At 38.9% G+C, this 25,606-nt stretch overlaps 1 protein-coding gene across 1 annotated transcript in view; it reads left to right on the forward strand.

The window, feature by feature from the left end:
* Positions 1–3,906: 3,906 nt before the first annotated feature.
* The window catches only part of LOC139698127 (uncharacterized), a 297,192-nt gene continuing 275,492 nt past the window's right edge, over positions 3,907–25,606 (forward strand). The window contains exons 1-2 of the mRNA XM_071597051.1: positions 3,907–4,139; positions 4,273–4,494. Of these exons, the coding sequence (XP_071453152.1) occupies positions 4,359–4,494 (136 nt within the window). The 5' untranslated portion in view covers positions 3,907–4,139; positions 4,273–4,358. The remainder of the gene's footprint in view (positions 4,140–4,272; positions 4,495–25,606) is intronic.

Genomic DNA, 25,606 nt, shown 5'->3' on the forward strand with positions numbered 1-25,606 from the left:
CACAAAGACGTGCTGATAATATATTCAATGTTTCAATCTACTGTTGTTATCATCACTGCAATATCATCATGTTTTTCTTTCCCCTTTCTAAACCCAAGTTTTCACCTTGGTAATTTTTTGTAAGATTTTGTAACCTGCTATTGATGATTATTTGAACTACCTTGCTGCATTCCTAGCATCGGCATTGGCCTACTCTTTATGGAAGGCGCCTAGGGGTCTGCAGCTTAACGTCCCGTCCGACAGACGGCGTACTCACTCAAAGTGCCCTCCACAAAGCACCTCAAATAGGGATCGAGATACCACTTAAAAATATTCAATACCGCCGGGATTCGAACCCAGGTCCTCTGGGTGGGAAGCCAGTAAAATAGCCAGCGCACCATCTCGATCCCCTCTTCCCATCTTTCCTCAACCATTTTCAATATCCTATACTCATTTTAATATTTATTAAGTTTTTCCATACCTCTTTCCCTTGCTCTCCAGTTTTACCTCCGAGATTCCGCTTAGGCACTATCATACCCCTCTTAATCCTTTTGGATTTTGAACTACATTTCAAGATGACTAAATTATGATCCACATCCACACCTGGTAAGCTAAGTGAGTTGATGATTCTGTTTCTAAATCTATCAAACTTTAATGTAGTCTAACAGTTATCTTTTTCTTCTGTCTGCGATGATGTTTAAACTACATTTTAGTTATTATCAAGCACCTGCTTCAGCAGAACTTGGCTACTTTCTCTCTGTGATGTTTTTTTAAAATTCCTAAGCCATACTTTTCTGCCTCCCCCTATACCTTGCTTTGCCTACTATAGCAATCCAATCCCCATCACTATTAGGTGCTTTCTTTCTGGCCTGTTCCAATTATTTCTTCTAATTGATATTACAAACTGTAGCCTTCTTCCTCTTGGTTGACTATTTGTGAACATATATACTCCTAGATTAACACTAGATTGGTTAGTTAATTAAAAATTGGCAGTTTTCCACAAAATAAAATTTATTAATGCGACCGGTGCCAATCTAACTGTATCATCATCAGGTAACAGTCATCACTCCACCTCAAGTATATATGCTGTAAGCGAGTAAGGGGAGGGTACTTGAAAAGAGAAGAAGAGGGAGGAAAGGTAGAAGGCAGCATGGGCAACAATGTATGTGAGTGGGGGAAGGGGGGTGGGGAAGCCATAGTAAACAGATGCAAATTCCAGAGAGAACGTCATACTGGATAGAGGGGATTTTTTCCGTTGGGGGTGTGTCCCACGGAGCGGCGCCATAATCCCAGGGCCGTGGAGAAAGCGGTTGAAGTCGGGGGTTTTCCCCCACGGTCCTTGTTTCCCCCGTTGAAACCAGTCACATAAATAAATTTTATTTTTTTTATTGCATGGAAAATTGCCAATTTTTAATTAATCATGATATTCCACCATATCATGCCTGAAGCGTCTCTTTTTATTAGATTGGTTAGGTTTGACTTCGTCTCTACCAATAGAACTCTATCACTCAACTGCGATGTACTCTCTTTCCTTCCCTGCAGATAAATGGCCAGTTAAAGTTTACTCTCCTCCTCCTCTCAATGAATTACTCTATAACTATTATTTCAGTAATACTGCTGTATATCCATTGAACCTAACATATCCAAACCTTCATTCTTCCTTTCTCTTTTGATATTTTCTACCTTCCCCATCCTTATCACCATCCTTACATTCCATGCTCCTATCCTAATAATTGCAGTCATCTTCTGGGTCTTCTCTTCCTCTCTTCACAGCTTGAATGTGGAAGTATTTTTTGTGATGACAATTATTTTGGTCTTGCCTGACCTGTTGCTGGGCACAATACCCAGCCCAGTGGGACGAGTCCAAGAGTTACCAGGGTTCACTATCTCTTTGCCAATCGATGTTCATACTTGAAAAATAATTCAGATGGGGTCCTGTCTTCTTCCTCAATAATGTTTTTGGCATGACAACATCACTTAACTGGCCACCTCACTGGTGTCAGACACATTTGTGGTCACCTCACTGAGGCATAGTGTTTGCAGATTGCCATTGATGGGTCCTACACTTAGGCCTATCACACCTCGGCAATCCTACCAGCAGAAATTGTTATGCCCCTGTCAGCACAACTCCAGGGGTCAACAGAACATGTTCCACAATGTTTGGGTCTTTGTCCATAGGAGGGGATGATGATGTATTTGTATCTTTCAATGAATATGTCAATACTTTTTATACTTTACACTTTCATTGTGTTCTAGTCATTGATTTTGTAAACACTACACAGAAAATAAGGGCATATACTTTTTTTCTTGCAAATAACTGAAAACTTCTGGATGAGAGTTCTGGAGAGAGAGAGAGAGGATGAAATATATTTATTCCAACACTCCAAACTCAAACTTGTGTAAAGAAAATGAATTAAAGCTTAAAATAATAAGAAACAAATTCTCATTAAGACCTTTGTAACAATTTTATTATGATATTTTTAGTTTCATAAAGTATGTACATCAGTCAGGGATATAGTAATTGATGCACATATTTGCTATTCAATTACAATGGTTCTTATATATGAATTTCTTTGGTTGGGAATATATTTTTATTTGTCAGTTGGCTTTTCTTCTGGGCTAACAATGAAGAAATCACATTATTTAGCAACTCTTAGCATCCATTCAGCATTCAGTTAAATAGCAAATGTAATAGCAGTTTCATCCATGCGAATATATGATATTTTTATATTTATATATCCTGATGTGTATGGTACATATATTCCCATGAATGTGACACATGGTGCCGAATCTATGGAATCATAGATCAATTGTTTCAAATGAATAACTATAAATGCTGATATTTTCACTGCATGGATAAATCAATCAACTTATGCGAGGCAACTAATTCATTGATTTATACTTACGTATTTGCAATGATGACCAACTGCTTCGAATACCTTACACCAAAACATTTAAACATGCAGTCACCAAACAATTGAACTTAACTAAATGCAATTTTGGATTCAGTGAGATTTGTTTTTAGACCTCAGACATTTATTGACTAACAGGGACATATATGGATCAGATAATGATCGTGACAGTTAGATTTTACTGACATGAAATGATAATTACACTTTTTCCATTGTACTACTATTGGTTACCCAAGCATGTTTTTTAGCAGCAATATTAGCTAAGTGATATTTTTACTGCTTGTTTGAACTTCCTCTGCGGGCCGTCCAAATTTTCTCTTGGACATAAGTTGACCTCCTCTGCCTTAAATTACTTCCATGCAGTTATACGAATATATACTTATTTTTCTTTGGCGTAAAATATTCCATTTTGCATTTATGTCCTCGTGTTTGCACTAATTGTGCATTGTATGAATAAAAATTATGCCCAAAGCTCTTATTAGACTACTTGAAATTGAGTAACAAATGCTTCTATTCTCATTTTTTTCAAGTTAGTAAGTTTTATTGAGGACAAAACTATTGACATCCTCCTTTCTTTGAAACTAACTTTTTATTCGTATTTGCTATACAAAAAGGCATTAAATAATTCACATGAAATAAATTAAAATTAAATATGCAATTTACTTTTGTGGTTGAATCCGTATACTAGATTAATATTCGTTATAAGCTACTTCGTTCATCGTGAGCTAAGTTTAAAAGTTGCGCTCTAGGTGCAACAAGTTTCGAATGAAACCAGTGTCAGCAAGAAAATTAAGTTTACCTTTTAATGCAACTACTATTTCATAAATAAAATTAAAAATTAAATTAATTTTAGGGATGCAATTGCGAGATTCAATAATAGTTCACAAAAATTAGGCTATTTCATCCTAGGTACTGCTTTTGTTGTTTACCTTGCTTACGCCCTCTGTGAAAAAAAAATAAAAAGCATCAGCCATCTGTTGACAAAAGTATCGCGAGCCAACTTCGTGTTCAGCTGTAATCGAGTGCCTATTTTATACTTTTATACTTAACAAAACTCGTTAAAAGTTTTTTAACAGTGGTACATACTTTTTATGCATAAAATAATTAAGTATTTTTGATAACCTTGTATGACAGCTCAGATTTTGAGTAATTTTTTCACCTGCAAGTTGTAGGTGTTCATGTTTTAATAAGGTGTGCGAGAGTCAGCAAGTTAACGGTTTACTACGAAAGTGTACTTTATTGTATCTCGTAAGTAAAACAAAAAAGTTCCGTTTATTTATCTATAAATCATGCTTTTAGAACTTCGCCAATAAATTTGCCTATCGCAAAAGTGTTCATTGCCTAGTCACCTTCGAAACGAATTTTTTCTATTTTTTTACAGGAATTGTGAAACGGTTTCTTGAGGCGTCATAGTTTGTCATGTTTTTGCAGTTTGCTTTTTTGTGCTGATTGTAAATCTCAAACGCAATGGGAAAATCTGAACCAAATATTGTAGAACAGCCCGATGGACGGCAATCCGGCGCCAATACAGCACTAAGTCCTCATGCAGAAGCAAGCCGAATGCTGGAAGCTGCTTTGCAACAGATGGATGGCATCATATCTGGTGAATATATTTACCTTTCCATAAATCATTTGACATGTTTAATATCTTCTCTAATTTAATTTACGACAGCGCCTATAGCATAGTTACTTAAATTTTACCGGGCAGTGCTCTATTTAAAACGCTGGCGTTGTTATTTTGGTTCTTTTTGACTGGTGCCGCTATTATTTATATAACCCATTTCGTTGATGTTTTCGCTGCGTAATATCTGGCGAAATTGGTTGAGTAATTCAAAATATTTGCAATTTAGATTACATTACCAGTATTTTAACTCATGAACAATTCTTTTTGATTTCTTGAACAAAAATGTATTTCGAAAGGAATTCTCCTCGTAAAATGTGTACAATGTGTTGGTAAATTATCTTTTCATCCCATTAAGAGTTGAGCACTGTATCGTCGTATTAAATGAAACATATGAAATCTTGTACTTCATATTTTATGTAAACTTTATGTTTTCCATCCAAAAGCGTTTGCCGTAAATAATAGGGCAGAAGTGTGGAATATTAATGTTTAAAAAAATAGCTCATGTATGGATTTTACAATGATAAAAGTTATGCAGATTAATTTTTCTTTTAACCTGTTTTCTATTGAAGCCAAAACTAAATTTTCACAAATATCCTATAAAAATGCATTGCACCCAGATTGCATTTTTTATTATTATAAATGTAGGTAAAGTGCTTCAGAACAGATTACTTAGATCTGGATCTTATGATGTGATATTTATGTAGGAGCAATGCATTTTTATCCAATTATAGTTTTCCAGGCCATCTAAATTTAATATATTATTTTATGTATAATCAATATTTTAGACATAGGGAGGACATAAGTATGGTCACACATCACCATGTGTAAATCAGCACTTGCTGATCACTATGCCATCTCTAACTTAGGAAGGTAAATGTCTACTTTGGATCTTTTCCTCAGAAGTTATAATCTTTATGTAAATTATTTTCTCCCGTATTTTGCAAGACAGGATTCATAATCGCAATTACAGGCATGCATCTGTTTGTTCACAAGCAAATTTAAAAGTCATTTACAAACATAAATGTTTAACTTTTCGAGGTATCTACATAAAATCATGTGTGGAGAGTGATATAGGTAGATCGGCATTAGAGCAATTTAAAGGGTACGTACATAAAATAAAATGATATGGCAATATGGGTAGACCTGGTGGATAATATCCTAATATGCGAACACACAACTTTGAACCCTCCCTGTGTGAGAGCTGACTCCCAGTAATGCATCTTCATCAGGCAACATACAAGCAGTATACTGTCGTGCTGAAAGGCATGCTAATACATCAGTCTTTGGTGGAACTTCTGATTTGATAATGCTATTTGTGAAATAATTGGGTAATATTTTACTTGTGAGTAATTTGAATGACTTCCTATAATTTTACACAGTTGTGGTTATTAATTGTGCATGGGAAGAAGGATCCCTTGTATTGGTTTGTTATTGTCTATTTCCCTTGACCTCAAATTTTAGTCTTGTCTTGCCTCTATTGGGTCCTAATGTAGGTTTTCCAATAAGGCTATACTTCCTTTTTCCTCAAATATAACAATTTGTAATGAATTGGGTAGTTTGTCTAACTATCAATTACTATTTCAGATAAAAATCAATGTGCAACAAACATTTAAGTTTAAAGAAAGTTAAATACAGCTACTGACCAATCAACTCTGATGATAATACTAATTTAATTTTGATACAACTTTCACTAGAGTGATTACACACCTGCCCATTAAAGGTACAATTTCCTTCTCTGCTTTCCACTCCTTTCAACTGGCAATAAAAGGTCAACGAAAACCTGTCCTCATGGGTGCCCATAGGATTTCTGATTCCTTCTTTGGACTCCTGCAAAATGTGCAAATTGATGGAATCAATTCTTGGCTCAAAAGAAGCACCTTTGGGAGTCGCCCAAGGAATCACAAAGAGTCCCCTATTATTTTTCATGCATACCAGTTACATATTTTCTAAAATAACTGCCAATATTGATTTTCTGGTGATATAGTCATCTAACCACATATGTGTAATAATTCAGCAATTACTATGCAACATTAGCAAGGTATAATAATAGGTGTCAAGAATGGCATCATCAGTAAAATCAAATTCATGGAAATACAATGGAACCAGCAAACTACTTGGAAATCATATGATCACTGAAGATAACAAGAGATAATATCATCAATATCTTTGGAGATACTTTAAAACATTTGGCTTCATCAAATGAATCCTGGGGAAAAAAGGGTATAAAAAATTAATGAGAAGTGATATTTTAATCTGGTAGATTGGATATGGAGTAGTTTGGATGGTGATTAGCAGAAAATAAAATATTTTCACAGCAATAGATTGGATATAGAGTAGTTTGGGTTGAAAAACATTTTCACAGCGATAATAAAAATATCTCTGCCAAATTTTTTAATTTCATATACTGAATGCGATTTATATTAACTTGTCTACCACTTTGATTTTCATTCACAACTGCTTATCTCTCACCATTTAATAAAGCACCTTTGAAGCTCTAAGATTAATGTTTGGCAATTACAGTCTATTTATTTAATTTGATGGGAAAAATGTGAACACTTTAAAACTCTGCTTTAATGATTCCTTTCCCTGATGTTTCCTTCAATCTTTCCTTGACGAGGATTTTGGAGAGAAATTTGCTTACTTTGGCTTGATTCTAGCATGATTTCAGGTTTCTTTCAGCCTAATATTGAATGTTTCGATCGTAGCAGTTTTTTCAGAAGATAAATCTCCGTAAATTTTATATAAGACAATTGTTTTGTAAAACTTGGAAAATCCGAAGACTTTAAGGCTATTTTAATTTAGTTTAAAAAAATATATCACCAAATTGATCGTTGAAGAAAAACAGCATTTAATGAAAATCAGTTATATGAAGAATTGTGTTAAATTTTTGTTTAGTGTCGCCTGAGTGTTTAATTCCTTATGATATGCAATATAATGCTGTATGAAATATATCAGTAGTCAAAATAATCATTGACTTTGGGGTATAAAAGTAGATTATTCAAAAATAAATTTTTCAGCATTTGAATTTTGTCAGTGGATTGTTTTATAATTTCAATGCTTGAAAAGCCTTGTTTTGCTTGAGAAAGATATGTAAATTTGAAAATGGAAGCATTATACGCCAAAGGTGTCCCCTGAAAATGCCACAATTATCTTCAAAACATCATTATGCAGAAAAATAACTCAAAATCTATGTTACTTTTTTATAATTGGAGAAGTGGAAGTAGTATAACAGGTTAGGGTAGGCCCTTGTTGGACCCAAGCATTACATACTGATATACTCCTAAGCTCTAAATAACATGACACAAGATATCATACTATGAGGTGGGTTCAAGTTCTAAAGTCTCCTCTAATTTTTTACTAGACAAACTCCGTGCACCAGAAAGTTATTTCTGTACGTTATCTTTCTTATCCCCCATGTACAAAATAAAATAACTGAACCCTGCGTTCTGGTTGGACACCTTGGTAAACTTTCTCATGGGGACCTCGTGAATTTATCAATTTGGTGTTTTTGAATTTAATTAAATTCTTATTTTTCCATATGAACTCATTATTTATCTACTAAGGAATTTTTCATTTTTGTTACTCATTTGAAAACAGTAGCTACAGGCTCAGATTTGTGATATCTGTCATTCAAGGTAAAATAAAAACTTAGGGGGTATAACAAAAGTAATTTATTGCAGTATAGCCTATTTCATCACATAGGTGACTTCTTCAGATACCTATATGATGAAATTGGGTACTCTGCAATACATTATTTTCGTGAAAATAACAAATTATTTATCTAGTCTTACATGTTATGCATGAGACACTTAAGGCTCAAGGCTTTAATGACATATCCTATCTTTTGCTAAATTGGTAGGAAGTTATCTTACAATCATGGAACAGTTGCACGAACTATCAAAAATCAGATATCTCTTATAAACGAAGAATGAGTTTTTTTTCGGAAAGGTTAATGGGAAATTCCACAGTTTTTTTCTTGCTGCTGAAAAAACTTCTCTCATTCAACAAAGAATAACAAAATGCTTATTTAGTAAAAAATAATGATTGGATTTTAGCTGATAATTCAGGAACTGGAGAATGCCTAAGATGCCATGCAGATGATAATGCTCAATCTAATCGCATTGGACTCATCTGCCTTATTCTTATTTGGGATGAAAATTAAAATTCTTAATGTAGACAATTTGTGTTGAAATCCTTTACGCATTGGCAGTGAAAATGTGATGATAGTTATAGAGAAGTTGATTCTGACAACTGAAGCCATGTTTTTGCTATGGAATAGGTTTTAATAGGGCGATGACAAATATTTGAAAATATTTTTGCAAAAGTATTAGCTTACTTTTAATAAATGATGTTAGGTCATCCACAGTTTAATGCTACAGTTAATGGACTTCAGAGAACTTTCAGTATGAAATCCAAGTAGGGATCAGAATCCCCATAAATATCAACGGCCACTGTTGTTCAATTCAGATGCCTTGAGGTGGGTACTGTGCACCAGTACCCACCTCAGACACCGGATTTAACTCTTTAGAAATTGGAGTAATTGTAATTATTAATGTGGTCAAGCAAAAGCTGAGGCTATTTGTGACCTACATTTGTAAATATGGGGTAGGTAGATTATAGATGGTGGTGGTACATTGAATAGAAATGCAATGCAGTTTACTCTGCTTGTGTGGTCCACGGTTTAAGTTTCAATCTATTTTATGCGTGAAATTTAAGTTCTTTGCATGCTACACCTGAATTGGGCGGATAATGCCACTGACAAATCCATCAATTCATTTCATCCAGAATTTGAGCCTGTCAATTCAGTCAGTATCAGGGTTCATGGTTCGTTGCCATAAATAATCTATATAAAATATATCTCCCTGTCCAAGTTGTGACTGTGGCTATTTTATGGATGTAACCATTGAATTACATGTTGATGAATTGCCCTGTTATTCAGAACATGTAGTGAAACCTGTGAAAGCCGATATAACTATTCTCTACTTTATACTAAGGCAGAACCATTGAGATGAAAATGGAAAACATTCTTTGCTGCATTGTTTGTGTGAATTAGTTAAGTTTTGATCCATGAAAATGTGTTTGGGTTCTCTGATACCAGCTCCATTTAATCACCAAACAAAGTCCAAAATCCCCTTCTTGGTAATTGTGTACTTCTTTCTGTCAATTTTTAATTTTGAAAGGAAAATTATTTAATTGCTGTGATTTTGGTCCATGTGCGCACTTAAATATTTTACGGAAATATCTATGTTGATTTCTTTAACCTATCTAAGCTTAACCTAACCTGCTATTGTTCAGAAATATATCACGGTTCTATATCATCATCATATATATGTATATATATATATACATATATAGAATATATATATATAGAATATATATATATAGAATATATATATATATATATATATATATATATATATATATATATATATATATATATATATATATATATAAAATATATGTGTATATATCATGGTTCTTGCTATTTCGCCTTTGACATGCATTTGTGAAACCATGCCATTTGAGGTCATAAGACCTCAGACTATTTAGTGTCGGATCTCAGTTCCTCTGATAATTTCAAGGTGGCTTCGTATAGCCTCTCATTTTGACGAAAAAGTTACAAAGACCTGGTTCATGTGTTAACTTTATCGACATCATTATAAATCCAATTTTAATTGTTTTTTAAATTATGAATCTTGGATCCAATTATGGAAAACTATAGCTGAATTGTGTAAATTGTTTAGTGGCCTAGAATAAAAAAACGTTCATTTCCTCTAAACAATAGCATGTACATTGATGCTGGTGTTTTTTACAGTAATTCTCAAGGAAATAAATACATTATACTGTGGAATTAGAATTTGCTGTATGATTCAAAATTATTAGGAACTATTCTTTGTAAAAGAAAATTCTGGTGATGAATATTATGCTTTTCTAGTGCCATAAATAGCACCATATGGTTTCTAAGAAACTGCAACTGCCAGAGATGTTGCTACGGTAACTTTTAACAGAGTCATTGATTATATGTGCATTACAATGCAGCAATTTTAATAAGTAAAAATCATTTGCCTTGACGACCAGAATTTTAACCAGAATCCCTTGATAAATGTCTTGACATTTAACTGGCTAAAGCACTCGACTGGACATCGAGGGATCCGGGTTGGAATCCTGGTCAAACTGATTGATTTTTACTCTCAGAAATTGTTGCATTGTAACTATATAGTTTATGGTATCATATCTTTCGTTTTTCATCGAGATTATGCAAGCATATCCCTTCTATTTTTGGAAGCTGAAAGAGACTACTATGCTTTTCACGTCACAGTCTTAATTCCTTAAATTTTATAGTAGCGATTATGATGATTTATAATTCATTTGTCCTAAGGAAGCTCAGCCATTGATTAACTTCCAAGCAATAAAATGAAATTACATCAGAGTTCCAGCCACCCAGGTAAACTGTGTGTATGGTCAGGGTCAGGGATGGACTGGCCCAGCAAGGATACTGGGAGTTATCTGGCAGGCTATTCTATGAAGGGCTGAAATACCATACATGTCTCAATATAAATTAGTTGACATATGGACTGTGGTAATTTCTCAGGCCTATTTTGATAGCCAGTACACCCCTGATCAGGGCTTGCTGCTCGTATTGATGTGCCAGTCAACATAATATATAGCAGTTATTCATTCAATAAATACCTGACTTCAACAGTTTACATCCAAATTGTTGTATAATATTCTAAGGTTCATTTGCTAGTGAACAACTTTATAATCATTCTACTAGTTCTTCTCTTACCTTGTAAACGCACAACTGTTCACAGAGATTCTAATAATAGTCGTATGTGTATTAAAGGAATCTTCAAAGGTAAATAAGAAGTGAAATACATTAATATGCAAAAATTAATTCAGTGTCCCCTGAAAATTGGATCAATATTTTTTAACGACATCATTGAATGCATACACTTAATGAGCTGTTACTGAATCATTATTGTTACAAACTTCAATTCAGGAATTAAAAGGCATTGATCTGGAACCTTGCCATGGGATTTCTGGTCGTAAATTAATGAGAATTTAGCATTTTTGCAAGCAATATCAGTGAAACTGGAAACTTTACATTCCTCGTATTTATTATAAAATTCTGATCGAGCGAGCTATCAAGTTTTGAATATAGAAATGCATGTTTCGAAAGAGTATCAGAATACCCATTGCTTGCATATTTTGTTCATATACGGCGATCTTAGTTGGAAAACCATGCAAAATCCTATAAAAATATATAATTTTGTTGCACTCACCGTCGTCCCATTTGCGTAGGAGCTTCAGGTCTAAATTACGCCAAACCATTGAAACGTATGTTGTCTAGTAAACGTTTCATCTGCCTCCGAGAGAAGATTAATTGACATTGTTCTCATGATTTGTCGATCTGTATGTCTGTTCATCAAAATTACTTTTGGCTTTACCGAAGTAATGATCAACTTAGCTTCTACTTGAGCGCCGTCGTTTTATCTTAGTCACGTTCCTGACCTAAGAATTCTCCCGACCTATCTCCAGTGTTTTCAGGCCCCGACTAACTCAAGTTGACATCGTAGATAATGCGTACGAATGGACTTCAGCTGATAGTCTTCATTTCTGTTTGTGACTCATGAACTCGCGTAATGGCCTCAGTACATTGGTTTTTGGAAGTCTCAGAGATCGATAAAGGAGTATTGCTCAAAATAAACATTATGTTCCGACCGATGATGGGAGTTATCCGAAAGCATGGTAAATATTTATCTCTAATTGTTAGCGATTTTTGGTGTGGCCCAATGCTCATGAGCACGACTCGGTAGGTTTGAAAATTTCCTTTTTCGAGGGCTACAGTTTCCGAATCGTGTTGGATCCCAGGATTGCAATATGGCGATCGGGCTAGAGTATCCGAAGAAGATCGCTTCTACTTGAAGTACTTGAAAACTGGGAAACCTTGGGAACGTCTCTCTCGGCCGAGAAATCTTAAAACTCATGAAGAATTACTGCCTCTTATTAAAAATAGGGAATGGATTGGTATTGATGCAGCGATCTATTTTGTATTTGTCTGTGTGGTGTCTGTAGTGGCATTTTCCTCCGTTTGCCGATTATAAATAAGTGCGTTATGGAAGCATAAATGAAATTATTTTGATCTGAGTACTTCTATCTGTTATGCTTAATTTAAAGATTAAATCTTATGACCTTAAAAGGGCCATTTTATATTCCTGTTAATGAGAGAAAGTTATAAGCGGTGCCGGTGAGCTCATAGCGAGAAAGGTTTTAAGCGTGTGAGTAAGGAGCATAATAGACGCTGGGGAGCATTAATTTCCTTTTGTTGTTTTCTCTTTGACGCGACCGATTATCTTACTTCATTTCCTTTCCCTCTGTTGTACATTGCGTGCGAATTAAGCTGATGTCTTTGCTCGTGACGGGACATCATTCCGCGTCTTTGTCTTCGTGCTCCTTATTGTAGTTTTGTGAATTCCACCGCTGACATTTTCCATTTATTCGCCTGATTTTCGCATTTGACTACCTTGAATCACCGCCATTGTGGTGGTAAATTAATTAATGCATTTTTATAGCTTTACTTGGCTCAGAAGAAACAAACTCATAGGCCGTCCGCACCTACGAATGGCGTATTATAAACGTTATGTCGTAAGATAAGTACTCGGTTTGAGTATTAGTTGTGTCCAACGGCATAGTAACGGTTTTATCTTATGGTTGTGGTACAGGGCTCTTTAGAACGTAAGCGTGCCTTTTTTCATGCCGAAAGAGTTGCAAAAAATGTTAATTTTGCATTAAAGCGAATGTATTATGTGAAGGTAGTCACCCACCTGGGTAAAAATATGCTTTTTATTTTAATTAAAAAGATAATAAAGGTATGGAGGTCATTTCCTAAGTGCCCGGGGGCGCCAAATATGTATTTCGCCGCCAGCCCCAATGTCATATTAGCAGGGGGCGTCCGACGCGTCTCCCCTTGGGGCCGAGTTACGTTTTCACGGATTTCGTGCGGTTTCTCCGATAAGTATCGGATTTTTTCGGATTTGCAATTTTACCTAAGCGCAAGAACGTGGTTGGGATTTGTCTTTTCTACGCCGTCGCGGCTCTTGGAGCAAAATGCTGGCTTCCATTCCAAAAAAGTGTCAGTATGCCATCATCATAGGTTATCAGTCCGTGGGTTAGTTTGTAGCAGCTCCTCGCAGTATCCTGTACCATTCTCTTCATCCCCTCATAGATCCGTGCACCGATATTTTCCATTACTTGCTCTTCGCAGTTCATCCTTGGCTTTTGTCTATTATTCTTCCGTTCTATGTTCCCTTCGATTATGGTCCTCGTTAGACAATCGAGGATGTGTGAAATTATTTTACCTCTTCTTCTTACCACTGCCCTCCATAAGCTCCCATTGTCACCCACTCTTCGAAGTACTTCTTCATTTGTTATCCCTCTCCATTTTCTTTTCATCATTCTTCGGTATGTTAGGGTTTGGTCGCAAAATATATATTCACCGTAGTTTCACCATCCCTCCCAGGCATGGGAGTGAGAAAGGTGGCGGGGCCCGTGAAATTCTCGCAAGCATACTTCCCCTGTGATTGCGCGGGAATTTGAAGTGAATCCTGTCCGGTCAGCCGGCAAAGTAGGTTCACCGTTCAATGGATAACCGTTTTTGCGCTTTGGCATCCATCAGCGGGAAACGTTGAACGAGGAAGTATGCGGGCTCTACCGTTGGCCTAGTTCCTCTTCAATTCTCACATGAGTCTCCAGCTATTGTCTTTCCAGTGTGCCCAGAGCAATTACCGCGAAAGGACCTTAAAGGTTGCCTAGACTACGGGGAAGAGATAACATTATTTTGTTCCCTTGTCGGGAATCATCGACTTGCACTATCTGTGTATTATTGTGAATGATTAGTGGAGATTGAGGGTTTACATTCGCTAAAAAAGCGACGGTCATCATGTGAGAGGATAAAAGATAGTTGGGCGTAATGATATGCACACTGTCAAAAGCTGTTAGAGATATTTTTCATTCCTAAGCCGTTAAGGAAATGGTGCTATTTCCAATAGCCCAAGTATTTTCATTTCATTGGTAAAGTAAAATCTTTTTGATGAATTACACGTAGTTTAAATAATTTTCCGGTTTCCCATCAAAACGATGTGAAAAAATATAATGGAAACTCAAAAAAAATATGAGTTATGTATGCATTCTATTTATATCACCGAGCATAACTACTCGGTTCCATCTGCAGAGTTAGTGGTCGAATGGGCAGCATATATACTTTCCATTGCACGCGATATAAAGATTATAATGTTACAGTGACTGATGTAAGTACAGGATATATTTCGTTTTTAATGCAAGAGAGTGTCTGCATTTATTTGGACGTCTTACGTACAGTGATGTCTTCGTATTTTCAGATGATAGTGAATGATTTAATATTTTGCGTAAATTTCCTGTAACTATCGAATAAGGCAAAGTCCCACTAAACGAGGGTTAGCGTAGTTATTAGTTTCTATCCGGAGTACATATTTGGATTTATCGAACCCGATTCGTGGCAGAGATTAAAGCTATCGAGTGCGTCCACCCGGCCGCGGATGGTGGGTCAGGCCCTAGATGTAGGGGTTAGCTGCGAAATTAAGCGAGTGCATCCAATTGATAAGAAGGAGTGGGCGGGGAGCGGGCGTTTGTGAGGTAAGATGGCCAAAAAAATACTCGAAATCCTATGAAGTAGACGTGGCGTGGTGAGTGAGCGTAAACCAATGGGCTACCATTAACCCAGAGGAAGGGGCGGAAGGTTTACTTTACGAGAAGTGGTGTGGACAACTGCTCGGTAGAGCAACACTCAATGAATACGTAGGAGAAATTACTTTATATTTAAGAAAAAGTTTTATCATTTCAATATTATTATCCTGAGCAGGAGCCGGGAGGACGTCAGCTCACCATCTCCTATCTTACTATGATAATTATCCTTATTATTATCATTATCATGATATTAAGGGGGAGAAAGCTTTGGCAGATCTTAGGAAACAGGCGGGGAACCCAAATTTTGTGTGGAGAAATGACCACAAATTAAAGGTAAAATGCCGGGAACAAAGAACGAATTAAAGAAAATTTTCTTTTCCAAATAAAACAATTGTTGATTGGAACACCTTACCGCAAAAATATTCGAGCCCTTTCCTAACAGAGTGCACACTTTTAAGAAAAGATTTTAGGAATATATGTACCAATTTGATTTATGTGTGGTGTAAAATTATATGTAACAGCTTAATTTTTTTAATTTATCTTTTTTTTCTTGCTGATTGATTGATGTTAATGAGATGGGGATTCTCTTGCTTTGTGAAAGAGATTTGTGTTTTGAAGTTCCCTTTAAGTGTACTTTTGTTTAATGACTGATTTTACCTTTGTGATTATTTGGGACTTGTGTGCCACCTGACACTGTCTATCAGCACATGTGGATTTTTAATGATGATAATAATAATAATTACATATTAGTTTTTTTATTTACTTATTTCATAGCAAATTTATTTCCATGTCAGGATCTCTGAGTGAGAATTCAGTGTATCTACATCTACGCAAATGCCTCGCGATCCACCAAAAAGGTGTGTGGCATGAAGTGTAAGCTCCAGGTGGAAAGGGTAAGGGATAAGCGAGAGGAACAGTGTTTAAAGGTTTAAGTAAAGGCTAAAAAATATCACTTTAAATCCTTGAAATGACCTGCATAGCGGTGCACACATAGAGAGTTTATTTTTTAACAAGTGTTAATTTACCCGCTTCAGAAGTTCTAGGGTATATTAAATAGAAAGGAATAAAAATGAACCACGACCACTCCTGCGATAGACCACGACCATACTGAGACAGTCCATGCAGAACTGGGAAGTCTTGCCGGCCCCGGTGGCGGCGGGGTAACGTCGTCGCCTGCCAACACAGAGGTCGCGGGTTTGATTCCCGCCTAGGTGGGTTTTCCTCCACGTAGGGTTTGGGTGTATGTGATGTTCAAATTGTTTTGCCATTGTTCATAGTCCGATGTAAAGGCCAAAGTTCGGAATAATTCAAAATAAACAAATAAAGTAATGTTTTGACTTAAATGGTTTCGAGTTACTTTTAAGGTGGAAGGTTAGGGAATCATAAAGTATAAATGCATAGAATGGACTTGAATATCGTAGGCACAGATGAATTGTAATGGCCCTAATGTAACATATAAATAGAATTCATTGTAGTTCGATCCGTGGGAGGTTTTCGATTGAATTAGCGTTTCAATCGAAGGTTGTGGTATGTCGAAGTCGCGTACCCTGATTACGGAAACCAAATATGTGCTTATAGAAGTAGATATTAGAGTTGGGTCAGACCTCCGTGTTGATCAAGTCAATCACGTGTACATTACGTTAAGTCCGTCCGTGCAGGTGACTTTTTCCACTGATGTACTTGTTTCCAATTTTTATTCAAACTTTTTTCTCAAGCGTCCATTCCTCTTGAGGCATAGAGACGCTCATATCCGCCCAATCCTCGATTTTTAATGTGTGCTCTAACTAGAGCGTTCAAAGGTGCAGGAATAAATCATAACCTTTATTTAGCTTACATATAATAGTGGTTCGAAATGAGTAATAGAAATGTACGTGATTATTGTCGACAACATAACGTGCGCTGCGATAAATGTTTGTTTGGGTGGTTGGGCCAATCTTGGAATTGCACAATCGGAAATTTATGTCCATGTGTATAAAAACTATTAAATTGTAGCTAAATTATTTCCTTTGGGGACCTGTATTATTTCAAAGGTGAGCAGTCACTTGATCAAATACTATATTTCAGTTCTGTGAAATGGTTGTAATTCGTTGAAGATAAATTAGTTGATAAACCAGTGTGCCGCTTAACCTTTTATTTGTAGGCATACTTGCATGAAACCTGCGAACTTTGTACATTTAATTGATTATGTAGGTGAACGGTGTAAAACGTGATTACGCGCACTAAAAAAACATGATTTTATGGCACATATCATATGAATCGACACGGTGTAGAGATATACAAAAAAATGATAGTAGTTATGGTAATAAACGAAAACGGGAAAAGAGACCATTAAGATAACTGTTTTCGGTCTTCAAATTATTTAACGCATAAGACAATGCACGATTTGTTGATTTTTGCGAGCTGGGGAATTCTAGTGATTTGGGAAACTACAGGTATAGCAACTACCGGGTCACAAATGTTAATAAATTCGATGGATTAATAGGATAAAAATAGCCAGTAAGGATTCGCGCGTTTCAAACATACGAGTATTCACCTGGTCACTAGTTCATAAATAAGAGTATATTTTAATTGTCAACGCACTGTAATTCACATAAATTTTCACGCTCAGCAATCTCTTTACTACGCTGGTAATGTTTTAGATGATGGACTCTCACATTATTTTTGGAAGCCACGTATCCTAAAATACCTTAAAATATATAGCAAAGAAAAAGAATGTTATAATTATATTGCAGGGAGCAGTTAAGCCTAAATTTACAAAGGAGCAATGAAGAACACTCGTTAATTCCCCTGATCTTCCAGAAGTTCCAAGCATAGATAAGGAAAAGGATCAAGGGCAGGGTCCGAATGCTCTAGAAGAGGATAAGCATGTTGTGGTTTTTGCGGCGACGGAACTATACATTCAGAGAAGAAATTACATCCGACTGGGATAGCAGCCTGTAGGGAGAATTAAATGAAATAACGACCTCAAAAGGAAAAAAAAAAGTTGAAACCTAAGGTAGAGGTCGGCTTGCGAAACGAGGAAGTTTTATTTTTAAATTATTGTTGTGAAAGACGAAAGCGGTGGATGAAGTAAGTAACATAGAAAGCAAACAACTTAAACAATAGAACTCAAGTACTAAGATGCAACAACTTCTCATGAAAACTACGCTAGTCCGAATATGGCGGGGTTTATTGCGACTGCTTTTCCTCGATACACATGGACCGAAATAGACTCTTTGCTATCGACATACCACCGTAAACACAGGTCTGGGCCTGATCTCGGGTCTTCATCCCCGCGCGTGGGCATGGGTCTGAATCGCGATGATTAGCAAAGTTGCGATCGCCGTTTTTTTTTCTCAAATTTCCCTATCCATTCTCCTATTAATTTATTCACGCAAGAGCCGTGTTCGCAAATGCTGCGCCGCCGAGGACATTCGCGTAATTCATACCGATAGCATTACGCGTAAGGGTTGAGTGATCGCGCTTCTGTTTTTTTTTGAACCTAAGGCCGCGAGATACGAAGCTTGAATCTCTTTTTATTCGCTACGTAATGCGATGTGCAAACATTTCGAGGTGAACACCCCGTGAAATTATTCTTAGAATCATCTGTTTGTCCTGTTATGCGGCCGAGGCGTTGGGATGATGGCGGAGACCGGCGTTATGCATAGAAAAAATGGACATATATTCCTAGTTACAATGTGGAAAAAAAATGGACACTTGAGTAGGGAAAGCGTGTTGGGAATGAAGTGGACAATGAGTAGGTAACTAACGTAATTCTTCGAAGTGTGGGCTAAGATAGAAAAGACTGTGGGAGGCAATGGCCAGGAGAACAAGAAAGCTAATTGAACTCATTGCGGGGTGTAATTGTTTGCTGAAGGCCATAATGGAAGGAACCTTGGTCGAGGATATTAGAGTAGAAGGATATCACGAAGGTGGATCACGAGAAACGATTGATGAACGTCGATGGTGAATGATGTGAGGGATGAAGAGTGATTGGAAGTAAAGTAGATTGAATAAATATTAAAAACTGTTCCTAAGTTGGATAGCATATGATGCCAATAAACTCCGTGGCAAGTGGTGTTGCCAGTTTGTGGTTTTATTATTGGCCCCGAGTCCTTATAATTTCCTAATTGAATATTTCAACATTTAGTATAGAAAGTAATAATTATATTTTAAAACCTATTTATTGTCAATTACCAGGCATTTCCAGAATTTCCCGCAACTTTTATGGAGGGCAATATTGAAAATTATTCTAGTTTTCAGTTCCACAGATGTATTTACTTGAAAAATAAGTTGATTTTACATACTCATCAAAAAAATAACGGATATCCAGTTTTTTAGTGAAATGAAATAAAGCTTACCTTGACGGAGTCGCCCTTTCGGAATAGAAGTTTTATGTTTTCATTAATAAATACTACATGGACTTCTTTAAACATGATTTGAATTGATAAATGATGTCCCTTTAATTATAAAATGTCCCTATTTAGTACTTCATATCAATTCCTATCATCATGGTGTTGCGGATTGACTTGTTAATGCATGTAATATGTTACATATATAATGTAAGCTTACATATAAGGAGCAGTGCAGATTTCCATTTCAAATGTAGTGCCACCTGTGAAATTAGTTTTTGTGGACAGTAAAATACTTCGCAATTTTCATTTTATAGTTTACATGTAAGTAATATATCGGTGGATAACGAGTAAGAACACATAGGATAAGTTAAAATATTTAATGCTAAGAAATAGTCGCATTTCATCGCTATACATCCGGGTTCCATTATGTTGAAAGAAATGCCACTATTGGATTATTCTTTCGTCTGTCTAATTCTTTTGCGGGAAAGAGCAGTATTTCTGGGCGCTAAATTTTACGTGTCCACGGGGAAGAATTTGCGAATCCTTCCCGTATTTTATTTTACTTACCCTCCTTAAAAATTCCGAAACATTCGCTTCCGGCATTGGACGGCTTCCTCGAGAAATTAGTCCCATCAAGTTTTTTAGGCCGCTGGGGAAATCTCCTCCGGGTCCGGATTTCTCCGAAGAAAGGAGCCGCACGGGCATTATCATAAATGCGTATTATCGCCATTAAAGCCCCTCACTTTTCGGGCACTCGACAAAATGTCCCGCGCCGGTTCGAATTCGATGTTCCCGTCCACGACGATGATCGCGTTTATCCATCATTCCACCCCCGTCTCCTCACACCCCCACTCACCTCCGTTTTCCATTTTATTAAACTGCCGAAGATTCCCGCGACCCTCCCTCCCCTCTCGTTCGCATCCCTCTGTCCTATCGTCTCTCATCCTCCCTTCCATCCCCCCCTTATCCTTCCCATTTCTCCATCTCCTTCAGCACCACTCCACGCATGTGCATCGACCGAAGTCGAAGCCAATGGGGTGCGGAAGGGGGTGGGCCGGGAAGAGAGAGCGGGGAGGGGTGGTAGAGGGAGCGGCGGCGGGCGGGAGCGTCGCTCCGGCGGAGCGGGAACTCTTCCGTGGTCCGTGGTTTAGGAATTTCAGTCAGGCTCCTCGTATCCCTCCGAGCGCACAAAGCTCTCTCTCACTCTCGTTCCCTCGCCGTCTCCCGCACCCGCTCGCCGCATCTCTCCCGCCGCGGCGCCGAGAGGAGAGATCGCGTGGCGGCGCCCGTAACGCAGTCGCGGCAGCCTTTAGCGTGCGACCGGGTTGACGGGCCTCGGACGCCGTGACTCTTCCTCTCGTGTGATCTCTCCGGGAGGCCGTGGGATTCCGAGCGCCTCCCCGCCAGGGACCTGTCGTATTAATTTATTTAATTTCGTTTTTTTGTCCATTAAAGGGCTGACTCGTTATTCCTCCGTTCCCTGCCCTCCGAAAAGTGTTCCCCTAGTGGGAAGGGAATAAATCCAGAGCTCGTATCGCGTGCTGGGGAGTTGCCGACTGCGAATGTTTTCCCTTCACTTACGCCGGAGGCTCGCCGGAGTCGTCGACTTCATATAAATTTGTTACCACTCTCATGAATGTTCGTGTGTGAATAAAGGACTCCGAAGTTGTTTTCCCATGCTATAAATCAACCAAGGGCATTGCTGCAGAAAAAAAAGGCGAGTGCTGTTTAGCAACAGAGATGTGGAATGTAAATCCATCGCTTTCGTGTGTTTTAATTTCGAGTTGACTTTCTAATGAGGCGGTTATTATTCACGGTGGGTAATTGCTGCTCTAATGTTGAATTTGCAGGCCCTAACGTTTTCGATAACACTGGGGCGTGGTTGGAAGAGTTAAGATAAAGCGCACAGCATCGTCAGTAAATAGCGGTGGACTTAAAGTGTCCGTGTTAATGACTGTTATTATCTTGTGAATTGCCATGTCTCCTTTTTATTGTCAAACTTGATTTTCGCTTGATATCAGAATTATATTTAGAGTGTTAAAGTATTACTTGAATCACTGCCGTTTTTTCATAATTGATATTTACAGCTGAAATGTTGTCAGCATTTGTTTACGAGTCTCAGTCACTCAAATGAAGGCTATGGTTCTAGGGAAAAGTTATTGCACTTGTTTCGTAAACTTACTACATTCCGCCGTAAATTACTCTGCGCCTGAGTATACACTTTCGTCGTGGTTTTGAATTTTATCCTAAAAAGCTTACCGTGCTTTTATATTTTTCATTTACGTTTAATGGAAATAACGTTATGCGTAGCGTTTACACGTTAAGAGTCGTGAAAAGCTTTGAAATCATTCGGTGTGATCTTTATTGCTCGTGCATCCGCAAGTTGGGGTAACAAAAGGGAAAAATCCTCGCATTAATTGAAGATATTTGCTGAATAATTTATGTGGATGATTTTTGCTTTGACGCGCGTGGAATTTCAATGCCCGCGGCGACTAATTGATGTGAACACGAGTGGTTCAGGTACGTTTGGTTATCCGTGAGACACCCTCGTTTCTCCCCTCCCTCTCAATCGCGAAACGTTTGAAGTTCCCCGTCGCGTCGCTCCATCTTTCCTCGCCGGAGCCCCAGATCCCTCTCTCTTATCCTCGGCGAAAACTCCCATTTTTCCTGAGGTCTTGTTCAACTCCTTTTCACCCTTTCCCTTTTCAAATATTTGAATCTCTCGAGGAGATACCTTCATTCCAGCGGTAACTTCCCCTTCCCTTCCCCATCTCTCACATTTCCCTCGCATCGAACGTCAACTCCTTTTCACTTACTCTGAGCGCCATATCGGTTAAAAATAAATTTATGTCCCTTCCTCTCCTGTCCAATTCCGAAGCCTGGGGGCGTGTGAGCTTTAAACGTTTAAAGATCTCGCCTTGTAACATCGTGTAACCCCACCCACCCATATTTATTTCATTTTGTGAAAGAAAGAGGTTCCAGTTCGTGTGAGGCGTGCTCCTCTCCTCCGTCATCGAGAATTCTTCTTAATCCCCGGAGGCATTGGGAGGACTTCAGAGAGTTTCTTCGGAAGTTTGTCGTCTATAGTTCCCGCAGTCATTTATTTCATTCCGTCGCTCTTCCAATTTTTTTTCCGAGAGAGGAAAAATGTCTCGAGGAGTATAGTGACAGAGTATGGGGTTATTTCGCTGAGCCAACGCCTTGGTGATGATGTGATTCCTTTCCTTATCAGTTTTTCTTCGCCAGAAAGACCGCAAGCCTTCCTCCTCTCCCATTCGGAAGCCGATAACTTTCTTTTTTTTATATTGCGCGAAATTCTTTCGCCGCCTCCCAATTTCTTCGGTGAATCGCATTTGCTTCTCTCCGTATGTATATCTATTTCAGTTCGCGTCACTTATTGTGTCGCATATCTGTGTCGGTTTCCCTTTATCACGTTGCGAATTATTTTTATGTTATTGGTGTCTCTCACAGTTATTAAAAATTATCTTGATGTTCCACAAGGGCGACCTCGTCTCGCGTCGATTCTCTGTAGCAGCTTCATTCTATAACGTCATTTGAAACTTAATCAGAATCCGTATTTGGTAAATCTAATTGGGACTGTAGGTGTTATTACCGCTTGTACATTTTTGCTTCAGTCCTCTTTATTATCTTCTACTCGATCAATCAGCGTCGCTGCGTTGGAGTTATTTTAATTGCATCGAGTAAATACCGTCGCCTTCATGCCATTCGCTTGTTTCGAACGTTTTTCCATCGCCTTCCGATTCTCCGCGATCAATCATCTCGAGAATTTCTGTACTTATTTTTTTACGTCGGAATAACATATCCTCCTTCCCGATCTTTCATCAAAGTTTCACTGGCTGGGATCTCTGCTGTGTAGTGTTTTCGTCACCATCAAACGCGGCTTCCCTCATTATAGCTGATAGAAATTGTACTCCACCTCGCTCTACTTCGTCTCCTTTAAAACTCATTAAATTCGCGCAAATTACTCCTCCCTCCTCCCGGCCTCTCCCACTCCTCAGCGCTTGCATCGCCTCGCCCATTCCCCACCTCCACCCCCGCCGTCATCCCTCCACCCCCTCCATTCCTCGCCTTCCTTTCCCACCTCCTTTCCCACCTTCCTTCGCCCCCGCGACACCTCTTACCCCTTTCGGATTCCCCGCACCCTACCCCCGCCTCCGATTCCTCCTTTCTCTTCGCGCGTTCCTCTCCCTCTCTTCGCTCCCTTCGGGGGAGGAAAGCCTCCGTCATCCATCCTCCTCCCTTGCGCCGCAAGCGTCTAGTCCTCTCCTTTCCCAAGCAGTCCCCACCCCACTTATTACTTTTTTATTTGATCGATACACACTCAATTCCATCTCCCTCTTCCCATTTCTCTCTCTCTCTCTCTTTTTAGTCCCCATCCTCTCGCGCCCAGTGGGATCCACACCCCTTCTGATTCCTGGGAACTCGAGGCCAGCATCCCCCACCCCGTATTTTTCATCCCCAACCCCCACAATCTCTTTGCTCCTCTGCCCCCGCCATTCAACTACTGGGAGGGAATCGCTCAAACCCCCTCCCCCCACCCTTCCCCGGATTCCCACCCCTGACTCTCTCAGTCCCTCCTCCCCTCGTCTTTCTCTCCCCGTCCTCCTCCTCCCACCCTTCTTTCATCCAAAACTTTTCCTTGTCCTTTTCCTTCGTCTTCTTGCCCTTTTCCACCCCCCTCCCCCACTCTCTCCTCGCTTCACATTCTTTCAATCAATCAGTCAACAGGTGGTCCGGGGTAGAGGGCAGGTCGTCTTAAGGGAGGTTTTTATTCCCCCTCCACGCTTCTCTTTTTGCCTTCTCCGTTCCATTTTTCTCTCCGTCTCCCTCTCGCCCCCCGCCCTCTCCCGCCTTCGCTAACCCTCCTGCCCCCTCTGCCCGCTCACGCCTCCTGCTTCTCCCAATACCCAAGTACTCGCGTCCCGCTCCCCCCTCGGAGCAATCGTATCCCCATCTCCCTTGCCACCTCTCCCGCCGTCATCTCCCTGGTCCCTCTTTCCTTTTGCCTCCTCTGGATCGGAGTGGCGGGGCTTATTTCGCTGCCGAGATATTCCCTGGGAAGGTACGGTGGGGAGGGTCACGTGCATGGGTGCTCCGTATTAGCTTGGGTGGCCTCAGGGTGGGGATGGCCCGCGGGGGCGAAGTTAAAGCGGACCCGGCCCTGTTTCTGTCGTTGATTGATGATAGGGACGTATTCTGGGTTTCAAAGGATATACTGTTTTAAAAGATACCCCGGGAGAGGTTTATCGAGTTAAATGAGCCGTGCACGAGTGGCTTCCACGGAGATCTTCCTTGTCTTCCTGTCTCTCTCGTCCTCGAGTTTGAACGCCCTCTATTCACTCCAGTTTCTATTTCCTTTCCTCGCTCTCCAACGGTTCCCTTCATTAAATGTTCCCCAGTTAGTTTGAAACTTAACGCATGTCGAACCCGACAAAATTGAACTCCTTACTGTCGAAAAAGATTTTTTTCCCCACTGCTTTCGGTTTTCGACCTAGGTTTACTTAGGGAGGCTTCCTCACGTGTTGTAGCTTGAGTTGTGATTGCGCTCATTTTTTACTCGCTGAAAACTTTTGAACTGACTTTGTCCTTGAGAGTGCATCTATTGTTCGCTGAGGTACAAATTCGAATGGCAGTGCAGATGTGTATATTTCCTATGGAAACAAAATGTGAAAGAGAATGTTCTCACACAAAATAGGGCGGAAATTTGTGACATCGAAAAGTAGATACCAGTAACAGTGATTTTCGTTTGAGAGATGAACAAAAAATACTTTGAATCCCATCGGCGAGGATTTAAGGTAACCTTCGGAAAGTTATGGTCGCACACCTGGCCGTAGCATCTATTTGCTGGTAAACGGGGGAGGGCAAAGTCCGCGATCGAAACTTTTAGTGGTGTCGATGGATGCAAAATATCAGCGGACGATTCAAGTGATGAATTTCCGTTCGACCGTTCGCGAATAAAAGTTTTTGCATCCATATGCATCGGAGACAATTGAGCGTTAGATTTTCAACATTGC

This window comes from Hetaerina americana, unplaced genomic scaffold (genome assembly GCF_022747635.1).
Source record: "Hetaerina americana unplaced genomic scaffold, ioHetAmer1.1.p SCAF_8, whole genome shotgun sequence".
NCBI classification, from domain to species: Eukaryota; Metazoa; Arthropoda; class Insecta; order Odonata; family Calopterygidae; genus Hetaerina; species Hetaerina americana.